General features: G+C 46.7%; 1 protein-coding gene across 1 annotated transcript; it reads right to left on the minus strand.

The window, feature by feature from the left end:
• Positions 1-129: 129 nt before the first annotated feature.
• On the minus strand, positions 130-15,255 carry UMOD (uromodulin). Its single transcript, XM_065924440.1, has 11 exons — positions 15,100-15,255; positions 13,424-13,620; positions 11,521-12,297; positions 11,318-11,425; positions 9,911-10,119; positions 8,845-8,993; positions 6,323-6,568; positions 3,380-3,542; positions 2,712-2,793; positions 1,525-1,566; positions 130-419 (listed from the first exon to the last, which is right to left on the minus strand). The coding sequence occupies exons 2-11, from the start codon at positions 13,515-13,517 to the stop codon at positions 358-360; spliced, it is 1,932 nt and encodes a 643-aa protein (XP_065780512.1). The 5' UTR covers positions 13,518-13,620; positions 15,100-15,255; the 3' UTR covers positions 130-357.
• Positions 15,256-15,739: the final 484 nt, after the last annotated feature.

Raw genomic sequence — 15,739 nt, forward strand, 5'->3', positions numbered from 1 at the left:
TTCTCACCATCAGATCCTTAGCACCACGGACAGTGCCGACACGGAGCAGGGGCACAATAAATACTTGTTGAATGAATGAATGACTCACGGACTGAGCTTTTTTTAATTATTATTTTGCAACACCCTTCAAGGAGATAGAGACTTCATGAACAGACATATCACAAGTCCCATTTTGAGAGAAAGCATTTAAAGACACAGGCTGTTTTTCTGTAGCAAAGATTAAAGGGGAGAAAAATAGGAGCAGAGTGACTGAAGTGTTGGCTCCTTTATCTGTGGGTGGAGTGCTAGCGTGCATCGCCTCGCCAGTCAGTAGGAAGTGAGTTGGTAGCCACAGGGTACTGGATTTCTGGGCACTGATCACGGAGGCGTCAGGGTCAAAGTGGCCGACAGAAGCAGAGGCAGCCAGACCTGCAGGAGCCCTGAAAAGAAAGAGATTACAGGGTTGCTCCTAGCACTGGTGTGCACATTTTACATGTAAAACTAACAAAAACTGCCTCCTCTAAACTGACGAGTTAGGAAAGGACATGTTCTCTGAGCGGATCAGTTAGAAAAAGGAAGTTTTTTAATCGCTTTTTGGCCTTTTGGCTAAGATCAAGTGTAGAAAAAGGAAGTTTTTTCTTTATCTGCCCTGAAAACCAGTTAGAAAAAGGTACCCTCCCAGATGGGCCAATCTGAAAAAGGCAGCCTTTCTGCAGGCACTAGCTGGTATCCACTCAAAAGGGTACTCCTGTGCAGTGACCAAACTACTCAACCTTGGTGACCTTGAGGGATAGTAACAAAGGGCAAGCCTCTTGCCTCTCCAGGACTGGGCTCACTGATACTGGGATGAACTAGCTCATGTCAAACACTAGGTTGGTGTAACAACCCACTCAGATCTAGGTGCCAAGAGCCAAGCAGAGCAACTGTTACACAGATTCACTTTTTATCCAGATTGTCAGACAATTCAGCGGCCATAAAAGTCAAGGGCCATTAAAATGCTGCCGGTCTCTGGTCTTTGTGGTCAGAGGAGCAGAGAAGCAGAAAACAAGAGTGTTTTGTTTGTCTGCCATGTTCATCCTGGCACCAAACATCCTGACAAAGGTGTTAGAGATACATCTTGAAGCTTCAGGAAACGCCCAAGATGCAGATCACAACACAGCGTGCTTGTCCACTACGTCCAGGTGTGTAACAAGCATGCGAATGTCTGCATATGCAGATTCACACACAAGCAGCTGCAGCTGTCATGACATTTGCGTGCGAGTGTGGCTATATGCGTGTGACCTCGTGGACGTGTCTGAAAAAGCCTAGGTGACGTCTGCTCTTGCGCACCCGTCTGTGTGTGCCTGCGTCCATGTGTACTGTCGTGGGACAGCACAGGTGTGTGTGCACATGTGCAGCCCCAGGTCCAACACTTCCACAAACGCAGTCACCTCTTCAGAGCTCAGGCCAAGCAGGCTGGGCGCTCCAGGACACCCTAGGCCAACAGATAAAAGCCCCAGATGGAGGTTTGGGTCAAATCCCTGTGCAAAGAGGATCTGAACTTACCCAAGCTACTGGGAGCAGCCCTTGACACTGCAGCCTGGCCCCCTGTGGGAGGAAAGAGAAGGATCAGCAGATGGGAAGCCTGGAAGAAGCCCCTTCCATCTGCTCTTCCTTGCACCCAGAGTGTGGTCTTTTTGAAACCCCAATCTGATCATCTCACTCCACTGCTTTGGATCCCTCAGGGACTGCCGTCTACTTTCAGGAGAAAGGGCCCAAAACCTTAGCAAGAACTACATGTCATTTATAGTCCAAGTAGAAGAAGGAGAAAGGGAAGGGGAAGGAGAAGAAGAAAAAAGAGAAGTACTATCATTGGAAGGACTGATGTTGAAGCTGAAACTCCAATACTTTGGCCACCTCATGCGAAGAGCTGACTCATTTGAAAAGACCCTGATGCTGGGAAAGATTGAGGGCAGGAGGAGAAGGGGACGACAGAGGATGAGATGATTGGATGGCATCACCAACTCAATGGACATGAGTCTGGGTAAACTCTGGGAGTTGGTGATGGACAGGGAGGCCTGGCATGCTGCGGTTCATGGGGTCGCAAAGAGTCAGAAACGACTGAGCGACTGAACTGAACTGATAAGGCCTCACGTGGTCTGGTCCCCCACCTCCATCAGCTCACCCACACCAACCTCTCCTCCTCCTCTAGCACCCTGGGTTCCCTCCTGCTCAGGCCTTTTGCTCATTCTCTACTCTCTCCCTGGGATTCCTCCCTCTTTTCTGCTTCTCCTGACCCCTGTTACTTAATCCTTTCTCAGTTTCCAAACCTCACTTCCTTTCTCCCCCAATCCTCCAAACTAGGTCTGCTTCCCCTGCAGCAAGAGCTCAGAGTTTCTGATCCATTTTCACGCCTGCACTTATCACAACTCCAGAGACACAAGATTATTTAAATGCTGTCTTCTCTACCAGTCCATAAGTGGCACATGAGCCAGGCTTGTACCCATCACTGCTCATCCTGAGACCCGGGCCACTAACACAAGGCCTGGCATAGGCAGGCAAGAGAAGACAGCTGTGCAATGAATGAGAACCTGCAGGAGGAAGGCGGCTTATAGACTACCTCGCCTCACAGAATTTACTTGCTCCGATTCTTCAGATCCCAGTAAGATCCCAAGTGCCAGGTTCTCTCACCTCTCCTCATCTCCAGAGAACATTTCTCACCGGGAACATGGAGAGGGGAGTGGCCTTCTTACCCTTCCGTGTGATGGGACCCAGGTTTAGGACACGGGTCTGGTCTATGATGCTCCCACTGCGGAATCTGGTCTCAGGGCAGGTCTGCAGAGAGAGGGTGACAAACCTTTCCACAAGAGAGACTGAATGAGGCCCTGCCATGGAAACCTGGGTGCCCCCTTTTTAAGAGCAACCTCTTGCCTTGGGCTGGGACTTGAGGATGGTAGAGGCAGGGGTTGTTAGGAGAATTGTATACATGGGTTCCTGTCCCAGCTCTGCCATTTGTTAGATGTATGATCTTAGGAAAGTCACTTACATTTCCTAAGCCTCTCCCCATATGGAAAAAGGGGCTGGTAAAATACCTCCCTTATAGAGTTGCCGTGAAGTATCAAAAAGTTAACACACGCAAGTCATACACAGTGCTTAAAAATGTCAGTTTCTGCTATTAGCACACAAGCTTGCAGATAAGTGAGAGGTTTACCAGCCTACTGCAGCGCCCTGATCTCACCCAGCTTCCCCACAGCCTAGTCTCCTGTCTGGCCAGGCCAGCCTCAGCTTATAGCTCTGCCTACCCCTGCACTAAAATGAAAATACGGCAGAGATGTTTGTTTTCTTTTAACCTGTGGCCAAGCGTCTTCAGTGGGGTGTGAGGGTGTGGCAAGCAGACTGAGGGAAGAGAGGTCTGACTCACAGGTCGGCACTTTTCATTCACGGCGTCACAGAGATACACTTCACAATGCAGGTACACCAGATCGTAGTTTCCAGCAAAACGGAACATCTGAACAGAAAACCGGCCCTGAGGGGACTCCCCATTCTCCTCCACTTGGATGGTTGAGTCTGCAGTGCGTGGACATCTGGGAAGCATACATCATATAACATGGTTGGTTGTGCAAACACTCTGGGGCCAGGCTTCCTGGGTTCAGATCTCACTCTATCACTTATCAGCTGTGTGACTATGGGCAATTTACTCAGTCTCCCTGAGCCTGTTGCCCTATCTACGTGTGAGGAATTTAGCTTGCATCATAAAGATAGCTGCGACAATTAAATGAGTTAAATTGTCAGCATGGGCCATAAAATAGGTGCTACATGTATGTGACTCTAAAATACAAATGTAATCAGTTCAGAGCTTAAACTATCCTTAAGTAAGCACTTTTTGATTTCCCAGGAAATGGCATTCAGGAATCATTACCTACCATTTATTGGCTACGTACTAGTGCCTGGTGTTAATTCTCACATTGGAAACATCTCAGCACCGAAGGCCGCTGGCCAAACTGGGCTGTGTGTGTGCCCATCAGCACACATTATTACCCAGCGCACCCAAACACACAGATAGAAACTCAAAATTGCATGTCCAGAGACTCATGTGTACTGGGCTGGATCAGGGCATGCAGGCACCCTGAGCAGGCAAATCAGGTACCCCATCTGCTCTTTGACACTATCCGCTCAAAATGGACTTAAAAAAGGGGCTGAAGGTATCAGACTGAGAAGGGAACTCCTCGGGATGGTGTTCACTTTGGTCTGTGTCCCCCACAATTCAAATCTTATTCCATTTGGCAAAAGACAAACCCTATGGTTAAGGGGATCCACCTTCCAAAAAACAGAGAGAGTGGCAGCCAGCACTGCCCTTGGCAGCCCCAGGCAGTCAACCCAAGTAAGGCGCCTACGTGTCTCCCCCAGCCCCTAAGCACCTCCCCAACTCATCTTCTCCTTACACTCCTGTGATATTCTGAGTGTCTCACAGACTGGCAGTCCTCAGCCTGGCTCCCACCCATGCCATGGCAGAAACACAGGGCCACAGCCAGCATTTCTTCATGCTTCATTTTCAAGACTTTGTAAGCTTTTCACAATGCACATGCTCTACCTTTATACTCAGAAGAAAAAAAACAAAGCTTAAAAATCCCTGCACAGTAGGTTTTCTTCATGCCTGTTTCACATATGATAACATAAATACTCAGACAGATAAGCTGACTTGTGTCTAGAACTAAGAAACAGCAAACCCATGCTATGAACCCAAGTCTCCATGATGTCCCAGTCAAGGTCACATCAGCATTTTTCAAATTTTAGTTCTTTTAGCCTTATATAGAAACCACCTCCCTGAATGTTTTCCAGTTTACCAATATTTGTACTATTATTTTACATTTTATTTAACACTATTATATTATTATTACTACTTTCTTTAAATCTACATATGTTTTTGTTGAAATACATTTATTTTTAAAAAAGATCATGACCACAAATAGCAAACCAAGGGCTTCCCAGGTGGCAAAAAAAAAAAAAAAAGAATCTCCACCTGCCAGTGCAGGAGATGCAAGAGATGAGGGTTCCATCCTGAGGTCAGGAAGGTCCCCTGGAGTAGGAAATGGCAACCCACTTCAGTAATCCTGCCTGCAGACTTAACGTGGACAGAGGAGCCTGGCAGGCTACAGTCCGTGGGGTTGCAAAGAAGTGAACGACTGAGAACACAACACGTTACTTGCCATATATAAAACACAACCATACAAACACAGTCAGATACTGCTATTACATTTTACTTCAACACTGTTGATTGTAAAAGACCCCCAAAAGACTTCTGTTCTCCTTTCCTTTTGTTGTAAAGGGAGATTAGCAAAGAACAGAAGTGTGAACACCAGATGAGCACCCAATTGAAACTTTTCCCCTTGACACGACCAGGCAGATTCTAAGAGAACTGAGACAGAAATAGGTCAGGGTCTCCTGGGAATGCTTTCTCTGACTGCACTATTAAAAACAGCAAATCCCCTCCCTTTTCCCTACTTCATTTTTTTCTCTAAAGCCCCGTCATCATTAACATGCCATGGATGGTACTTTCGTTTAATTGTTGATCTTCCCACTAAGAATATCAGCTATAAGGGTGCAGAGACTTTTGTCTCTTCTATTCACTGTTATCCACATAGCCTGGCACCCAATGAGTTTCCAAAAATATCTGTTCTATTTATGAATGAAAATGTGAACTACTTTCTCACAGTGTGGTTTATGTTTCCCTAATGTGCTTGAGTCAAAAGTAGTCCATCTGTGTCCTCCCTGTTTCAATTGACCCTTGTCTAGCCATGCCTCTGCTGTACTCCCAGCCAAGTGCCAGCCTTCTCCTGTCCAGGGCCTGCCTTTCCATCAGGTTCCTCATCCTTTTCTGAATCCTAGACCCCCTCTGCCATCTGGTGAAGCTCATGCATTCCTCATCAAAAGTAATGCTTTAAATGCATACAGTAAATTACATATGATAATAAAGAAAACCAATTAAATATAATTCTTAAAATATTAAACTTAATACATTATATATTTACATATCTAGATCTAGATATCTATATATTTACAAGTACATATATTTGATATATATCAAATAATAAGATCTAGTAGAAATTCTAATAGTATAATATAGTAACTAAAAATACTGACTTGTATGCTGCTGCTGCTAAGTCACGTCAGTCGTGTCCAACTCCGACTGACTTGTATAAATGTCTTCAAATGTCCTGCTAATACTTCTCTGGCTTGTTGCCTATATCATAATGAATGCCAGTGCTAAATTTCAGCTAGAGGTGAATGAATGTGAAGATGTACTTTGTACCCATTCAAGTCTAAAGACCCTCCCTGGCCCCAAATTCCATCCGACGGGCCTTACCTGTCCTGGATGATGAAGTATTTCAAGGGGTCTGTGGCATTGCTGCTGGGCGTGGCATAGCAGTTGGTCATGAGCAGTACAAACCGGGACAAGTCGCCCCCGTCCAGCATGGTACCGACGTAGAGAAACGCCTCGGTGGACAGGGTCACGGAGGAGCCTTGGTAGGGCTGTGTGTAGGCAGGGCTCTGGAAAAGTGCCATCCGCACGGTGAATGTGCCGGTCCCGCCCATGCTGATATTGAGGGCGCTGCAGGGGGAGAGAGGCTGGTGAGAGAAGCAGAACCAAGAACAGCAACAGATAGGCCACGCTCTCTGATCTGCAATCCTGGGCAGTCCTTGGCAGTTATTTGGATTTTTATCCAGCAACAGGACTGGAATCCACCAGCCATTGCTCTGCAAAACACAATAATCACACACAGGTCACTTAGGGATCTTGTTGAAATGCAGATTCTGGATCTGTAGCTTTGGGATAGGGCTCAAGGTTCTGCATTTCTAATAAGCTCCCAGGTGATACCGCTGCTTCTGATCCAGAGATCATAATTTTCTGTAACATGTCCACCCCCTCACATGGTGGTCTTTGCATCCAAGAAGTGCAGCAAATGCATTCTCAAGAGAATCACCTAGATTCCTTTTTTTTTTTATCTTAATATAGAACAGTTTTAAAAGATGGGCTATGAGTCCTACAGGCCTTAGAGTTCTGGCTCCACCTACAGCAGAAGATTCGAATTTTTAAAATGCATTATTTGAAATCACATTAAAAACAGCCACACTGATGGCAACTCCATGGGGATTATCCTACAAAGGACACTGAAAGACTGATGCCCCAGGAAAGGGGGTACATGAGAACAGTAATGCAGAAGTCTATTTTAGAGGTGAGTACTAGGTTATTTGTTTGGACTTGGTGTTTGACTGGAGTGAGATTTCTAGCTTAAGCCAGAGAGAGATCTGCATACAGATGTTTTGTTCCCTGGAACCTACCAGGTCTGGGACATGGCCACATTGCTCCAGAGCACTTCTTGGCCAGGTGATATTCCACACAGAGGCAGACAAGGAGCAACTGTCTTCCTTCAAGTCAGCCGAGCACCTTCATCAGCATCAGGTGCCCTTCCCCAAGTCTGGCTGGCCCAGAAAACACGTGCCCTTGGACGAGCTTCAAAGAAGAGGTCATGGTAGAGTGGAGGCTCTACGCCTGATGGCCCAGGTTTGAATCCCAGCTCTGTAACTTACTATCATCTACCACTTTGGACAAGTTACCAAGCTTTCTTTGAACTTCAATTTCAATAATAATACTAACACCTTCTAGGCTATGCTAAGATTTCAATGAGGTGTTCCATGTAGAGCACTTAGCACAATGCCTGACATATGGTCAGCTCTTGATAAACACTTGCTATTATCACAACTATTATTTTTTTCCCAGTATCTGCATCACTGGCTTGTGATTCATCCTATTCAGAAATTTTCAAGTTTATTTAGCAACAGGATCCTTTTATTTTTTTAAGTAATAAAATTGATAGAGAAGATGTGGTACATATACACAATGGAATACTACTCAGCTATAAAAAAAGGATGGAATAATGCCATTTGCAGCACATGGAAGAAACTAGAGATTGTCATACTAAGTAAAGTCAGAAAGAGAAAGATAAATATTATATGATATCACTTACATGTAGAATCTAAAATATGGCACAAATGAAGCAATCTATGAAGCAGAAATAGACTCACAGATATATAGAACAGACTTGTGGCTGTCAGGGGAAGGGGGGATGGAGTGGGGGGAGTTGGGGTTAGCAGATTTAAGCTATACAGTGCTATAAACAGTATAGCACTGGAAACTAGAATCAATAACCTATGATAAACCATAATGGAAAAGAATATACATAAAAAAAGAGACTGTATAGAAATTAACACAACACTGTAAATCAACTATACTTCAATTAAAAAAATAAAATTAAAATTAAAAAAGTTCTCTGGTTCACAGCCCCAAATCACCTCCTTAAAGACCTTCACACTCCAAGAAGCATAATTTGTAAACCCCTCTTTATTCAAATTTCTCCTATTTACAGAGAAAGAAACTGAGATCCAAATATGGGGTACAATTTGCCCAGTCTTATAGCAGGTCTGAACTGAGATGCCTCCCTTCTTTCCTCTGGTCCAACCACCCTACCCCTCAGATAAACCAGGGACCTTAATATTGGTTTCACCTATGCAGACCACTTCTGTGCTTCTAAGAAAGACAGTACATTACTGCTAAATCCATTTCACATACAAGAAGACTGATGCCTAGAATAGGGCTATCAATTTCCCAAAGCCATTTTTGTGATAGAGCCAGGATTTGAAAGTGGGCTCCAGATTTCCTAGCTGGGCTCCTCATGGACTCTTTTTGGAGTTCAACACTACCTCCCAGCTGACCACCTCCAATCAACTCCTTATTGGTGGCAGCTGACAGAGAAGCTGAGGTCCTGGTGGCCAAGGGTTTGTGGAGTGGAGTTGGCCAGGGACACTGGGGACCCTCTCTGGCCGCACCTGACCATTGGCTGCAGTGAGGTCTTCAGGCTGACTTTCATGTCCAGGGGATAGGAGCACGCAAAGTTAATTCTGATGTTGAGGTCACGGATGATGATCTCATCTGCCAGGTAGAGAGTGTTGCTGTATGTGGCGTGGGTCTCATTCCTCTGTATTGGGGTAGGAAGGTGGGGGGAGGAAGGGTGGAAAAGGCATAGAATCTGAGTAGGTTTCAAAATCAAAGGCATTGAAACAGCTGCAAGTGCCCTCCCAGTTTCCATGAGCACGAATCATGAGATAGGCACCCCCTGCCCAAGCTGAATGTCCCTACTGCATCCTTGCATGGATCCTTCAATGACCCTGAGAGGCAGGATGACCACCTCCCTAATATAGATGGGAGTTCATGGGAACTGGGTAACTTATCCATGGTACAGGGGGTCTAAGAAGCCTGGACTCTTTCCATCACCTCATGCCTCCTCTTGCACACGCCAAAAGACTAAAAATCACATTCTGAGTCATCATTAATGGCAGATCGTCAAAAAGTCATATTTGGCAAATGACAATTATTTCCTTGTTTCTTGTCTTTTTTTTTTTTCTCTGTGCGGGATGAGGGAGATGCGAGGAAGCAGAACCCACTCACACAGATGTTTACCTCTGGGTCTTTTTGGAGGAGGCTTCTGTAGCTGAGGCCCTGGCTCTCTGAACACTGAAAGTGCAGACCCTGCCTCCCAGGAACCATCAGAGACAAACAGATCTGCTTCTGAACTCAGTGCTTGTACCTACTGGCTTAGAATAGTCATTGCCCTATTGGGGCACTACCTTTCCCATCTGTCAAACGGGGAACTATATCATTATGGATTGTTCTCTTTATTTGAAACTGACATTTATTGAGCACTTACTTTGTGCCAGTCACTTGTCCTAATCACTTTGCACATAGTAACTCCTTTAACTCTCCTCACCCTATGAAGGAGTTACTATCACTCCATCCAGGTTAAATAACTCACCCAGTTCACACAACTAGTAAGTGGTGGGGCTGGGCTTGACCCAGGCAGTGCTCCGACCCTGCCCCACACCGGCCAGCACGTACCGTCATCACTGTCCCACAGGGGCCAGCCCTGGCTGGCGTCACCACAGACATCCAGTCCCGGTCACCCCGCTCAGGGAAGCCTGAGCAGTGGCTGTCATGCAGGTACATGAAGACCTTCTCAAAGCCCAGACTCTTCAGCTGGCACTTGCTCAGGGACAGCTTAATGTCATCAACCCCACATTCCAGCCTGCGCTCCAGGAGGGAGAGATCTGAAACGGTCAGGGAAGGAAGGATTGGAGGCCTGTGACCACAATTCAGGGTTCAGCACACCCCCAGGGCCCAGGTCCAGATAGCCGGTTGGCCACCAGCTGGGGGTACTCAGAGTCATGCGTGGCCTCCACTCTCAGAGAGGTGGAGACATGAGACTGGGTTCCCAGCATCACTGGATGGATCCGTGTAACTAACCACCCAGCTCATGTTACCCTAAGCATAGGCTGTATGCAAAGAAAAGTAACACATTTGGGTCATTCACTGCTCTCTCTGTGTATTCAGACATGTCCAACTCTTTGCAACTCTATGGACAGACTGTAGCCTGCCAGACTCCACAGCCCCAGCATTAAATAACACTGAATCCTAGTAAAACAAATAACAAGCAAACAAAGCTAATAAGTTAATGGCAATCTCTTTCCATCCTTTCTATATCAAGGGGACAGTCCTCAAGATTTGCTAACGTTTTTATTATTAACACCATACTCTTGCTAATTTTCCTTGAAACCACAGATAGCAGACCTCTGGTTGAGTATCTGCAGCATATAAAGAGATCCAGTTAGAATTTTAAAATTAAAGTATTACATAGTTGCTGAAGTTTAACAACTTTTGTTGTATTCATTATTAGCTACTGCCTATCTAAGGTGTTATTTGCCACAGGTAAGTCACAGTAGTGAACTTCAACAGCCCAAGTTTACTTAAAAGAAGGTTGTGACTAAGACCAAGACTGAAATTTGGGAAACACTAGCCTGCTTCAATCATTATGTATACCAGGAAACAGGTTTAGAGATGGCCGGGGCTCTGCTCAGGGTCCTCAGCTGGTCAATGGAGGGTCCAGTCCAAGAAACCACAGACTGCTGGCCAGGCCTGTGTTCTTGTATTGTGGGAATACAACTCAGGTTAGCCCTTGGCCAACAGGTGGCAACCTCCTGCTTATCCATCCCCAGTGTTGGGGGCCTCAGAAGCAAGCCTGGGGGTGGGGTTGTTCCTCCAGCTCTGGGAACTTATGGGTCAACCAAGGGGAGACTCCAGGAACCCAGAGAGCTTCTTGCTGATTTTAATGGGTATTACTGGCCTGACTTTCCACTCAGATTGGATAAGACGCACTCCCTGGGTCATCCCCACAGGCCCCCAATTCACACACAGGAATTGCGGTCCCTGGCGTTTCTGAGCACCACCCCGCCTCCCCACCAGCCTCACCGGTGACGTTGGAGTCCTGTTGGCACTGGCAGTGCCATTCGCCATTATCCGATTTGCAGTCCTCGTCCACACGGCACTCCTCACACGTCCCCTCCACAGAGCTGGGGTCTGCAGGGGCACAGATACAGTGAACAAGGATGAGCTCCAGGCTCTCGGGGCGCCCACAGGGCCCAGGGTGGAGCTGCTGGGAGACACCCGCTCACCTGTGCAGTAAGCCAGATGGCACTCAGGGGACGCCGTCAGATTGTACACGTAGTAGCCGCCGGCACAGGCCTTCACTTGGACGGGCGCGTCCCACAGGCAGCAGTCGCCGCTCCAGTGCGCACAGGCCACGCGGCTCACGATGCCCTCGTCGCTCGACGGGTGCGTGCCGTTGAGCCACATAGGCGCGGCCGTGTTGCAGTGCAGGGTGGGCACGCAGGTCTCGGGCAGGCGCACGCCGCCCTGGCCCACGAAGCGGTACCAGCCGCCCAGACTGACATCACAGACGTAGCCGGGGCCGTACTCTGCGCTGCGCCAGTATTCGTCCAGGATGCGGTGCGCCTGGCACGGGTCAGCGCACACGAGCGCGTCGCCCTCCCGCACGCAGTCTAGCCCGGGCCCGCAGGAGCCTGGGGAACACTCACAGTGCCTCCCATCCCCCCGGTAGCCCGCGGGACACACGCACGAGTAGTTGCCCTCGCCATTGATACAGGTGGCCTGGGCGTGGCAGTGGCTGAGCCCTGGTTCTGCACACTCGTCCACGTCCACGCAGCCGAGCTCCGAGCTCAGGAGGAAACCTTCGGGGCAGACGCACGTGTAGGAGCCCAGCGTGTTCACGCAGCTGCTGCTGGTGGAGCAGTTGTGTGCCCCCGGAATGGCGCATTCGTCCAGATCCGCACACTCGAGGCCGTCGCCAGAGAAGCCCTCCTGGCAGGCGCAGGTCGTGGCAGCCCCGTCCACCGTACAAGTGGCGTTGGCGTGACATTCAGAGCAGCTTTCTGCAGACAGAAAAGCCCAGATTCAGAGTAGGGCCCCTAGGCCACTGTTCACCAAGAGACTCTTTCCATGGTCCTTAGGGGTATTTAAGACATAGCAGACCCCCTTCAAAAGAAACAAATCAACCTTCCCTGATGTCTAAACACCCACCTGCATTCTTGTGTTAAGCATTGCATTCAAGCTGTATCGTCTTTTCAAACATCCACCTTTCCACCCCCAGAGGAATAATGCAGAGTTCTTGACACTTCGGTAAGGATTTAGGGAACCCTGTCACCCCTTCCCCAACTTGATATATTCTATGCCTTTTGCTCAGATCTCCTTCCCTTGGCCCCCGCTCTACCTAGCAATAGTACCGACACTTTGTGTGTTCCTCTGTGACAATAATAACAGTAAAGATGGTGAGCTGTCATCTATCAAGCACTTAGGATATGCCAGACACTGGGATAAGCATTTTCTATCCATTGTCTCACAGAATCCTCTCCAGTGGCCCTGGAAAATGACTTTTGTATTTAGCCATATTTTAAAGGTGAAGAAACTTGAGATTCAGAAGGTTTAAGCTACTTGCTTCATTGGTAAGCAGCAGAGCCAGGACACAAATCGAGGTTGCAGGACCACAGTGTGTGTGCTCCACGATGACATAATGGTATTTACTCTGCTCCAGAGAACTCCAGTTGGGGTTTGTGTAGAGGTGTCTAGCTCCCTTCTCCAAGAAAAAGCTAACAGCAATGTGCAACCCAATGGAAGGGTCACTTATGTATGAAAGGGGATGTCTTTGGGTACCACCCGGGTATGTTCACATCTTTCATGTGGTTGAGTATGTTCTTGACCTTCCAGTAAAGTGCCAGGGGGGCTTAGTGATGTTCTAAACTTTCGTCTCTCAATATGTGATCCAAGGATCACACCGTCAGCATTATCTGGGAGCTTGTTAGAATGCAGAGTCTCAGGCCCCACCCCAGGTCTACTGAATCAGAATCTGCATTTTAGTAAAATTCCTGGGTGAGTCCTATGTACATTAAAGTATAAGAAATGAATTTAGAATGAAGACTATGCAAATCCCAAGCATAGATGGAGAGGGACTGAGACCTCTCTGCTAACGGTGACACTGCTCTCTACACACACAGCACTTACTTGCTGATGAGGTGTCAGTTGCTGCAGGTATGATGACCCAAGAGGTCACCACCACTGCCATCCACATCAAGATCGGAGAGAAAAGACACTTCATCCTTTCTGCTCCTCACGGCTTCTTCTGGTCTGGGAAGACTTTCCCAAAGGCAAGGAAAGGCTGGCCTCTTGAGATTTCCTCCCCGTCCCCGATCCCTGAAGTCCTGTGAACAGAGACTAGTGAGATAAATACATGATGGAACTCCCTTCCCCACAGTTGGGAAAAGTGCTTTGGTTGTGCACTGTGCAAGTCCAGGAGATGCCATTTATGTGAACCACAAAAAGTGCGTAGTGCTGTGGTCCTTGCTTTGGTAAAGATTTCCCTTCTGTGGCCTTACTCTTAATTCACACCACATCCCAGCCTCAGCTCCCCAAGTCTCAGTGCATTTGAAAGAGCTGAGTCTGGAGCAGGAACCTGCAAGATGGGGCGGGGTGGGGGGGGTGTTCTGGACTCACCATTTTATTGGAGGCACCCTTGGGTTTTAACAGTCAACTCCTGATCCCCTCATGGAAAACTTTGAACTTTCCTAGATGCAGTTATTCATTCAACAGATATTTATTGAGTAGTTACTATGTGCCAAACAGGAAGCTATGAACCAAATGACAGACAAGATCCCTGACTTCATGCAATTCACCTGTTTGTAAAGAAGTGGCTTGAGATAAGCAGCTTGAGAGGTGATTAACCTTCATAATGTATTTTAATGTTTCCAGAGTGCTCACGTATTATTTCACTCACCCAGCAAAATAATCTACTAATATCACCAATTTTTATAGCAGCAAAATAAGGTAGCATAGCGGTTAAATGTATAGGACCTGGAGGCTGCAACAAGGATTTGAACCCCTATTTTACCAATCCCTATGATTGGTAAACTCATATGTGATATTGGGCAATGTATTTCAATTCACTGAGACTCAGTTTCCTCATCTATGAAATAGATTATTGCTTGCACAGACTGAGTGGCTACAATGCATCAGGCTCAGTGTGAAGTCTCCTATTAGTAAAGAACCTGCTTCCTAGGAAAGTGTTTTACAAACCTTTGTGATCATGATCTGCTATGAGGAAAATATTTTATGCCATGATCCAGTACAGTTGCTTGTACACATACACACACATGCACACATGAAATAAATGTTTTATAAAACAATTCTTACCATTACTATGTTTATTCCTTGCTGATATATCCTATCACATCTAATTAAAAGAAAATTCTGAATGTAACCCACAAATCATTCTGTAATCCACTAACGGGTTGTGAACTATAGTTTGGCTAATAATGGACTGCATATTGTTGTCCCAGTATTAACAAAGATGATATGTACAAAGCAGGTTCAGAGCAGATGCTCTTGTTCACTGCTCTATCCATCCCCAATGCCTGGTATATAATAGGAACTTCACTCATGTGCATTGAACAAATGGAAAAATTGTAGTCATTGTTGTTAGGGAAGTGCAAGATCAAAGAGAGGGAAGTTGATTTACCAAAGCCCTTAAAGTCAATAGTCAGCCAAGTAATGACTTATCCTAGGTTTGATTCAAGTGTCCAATCTCTTCATTTCCAGACCCCCATCCCTCAAACAGAATGGGAGTCAGCAAAGACTAGATGGGAGAAGTGGCTAGGAGAAGTGAGAGCTGTAGACAGCCTTACCTGAAACCAGAAAGGTAGAATTAGTCCTTTAACAAGTAGGTGACTTTCATATCTATATATATACATCTGTCCCCCACTGGCAATCTCTCCTCCAATTATCCTCTGCTGTTTCTTAATTATTTTAATGGGGGTGGAATATTTTTCCCTTTGACACAGTGTTTTCCTTTTCTAGGCTGTGAGGTGGTTGTTGTTCTTTTCCCTAATAGGTAGAGACCCCAAATGATTGACATTGGGGGTCACAGTTTTGCCCACAATTACAAGGGCTCTGTTTTATACCTTTTGGCAACAAGAGTTTCTTTAGTTAGAAATTAACTGGGTAAATAATTCCAAGGGCCTAGACTTTTCTTGGTCATTGAAAAGCACAAGGTGGAGCCAAGCAAAGGCCAGAATCTGAAGCCAGGCTACTCCAGGAGCAAAGGGGAGTTCATCGTTCCCACTGGGATGTGTACTTGTGGCCACTCAATTCCAAAGCAAATTCCATCCTCACGGCTTCAGCCAGCTCCCCTGGGGTCCAGATGTGAGCAGGAAAGGAGCTGAGAATGGCTGAAGGTCAGAGACAGAAGACAATTCAGACATCATTAGACCAGATGCTCTGTGAATCAAGAAATTTGAATTCCCATGAAGGAAGGTCCTTGAGAAG

The sequence above is a fragment of the Muntiacus reevesi genome, chromosome 2 (genome assembly GCF_963930625.1).
Source record: "Muntiacus reevesi chromosome 2, mMunRee1.1, whole genome shotgun sequence".
In the NCBI taxonomy this organism is placed as follows: domain Eukaryota; kingdom Metazoa; phylum Chordata; class Mammalia; order Artiodactyla; family Cervidae; genus Muntiacus; species Muntiacus reevesi.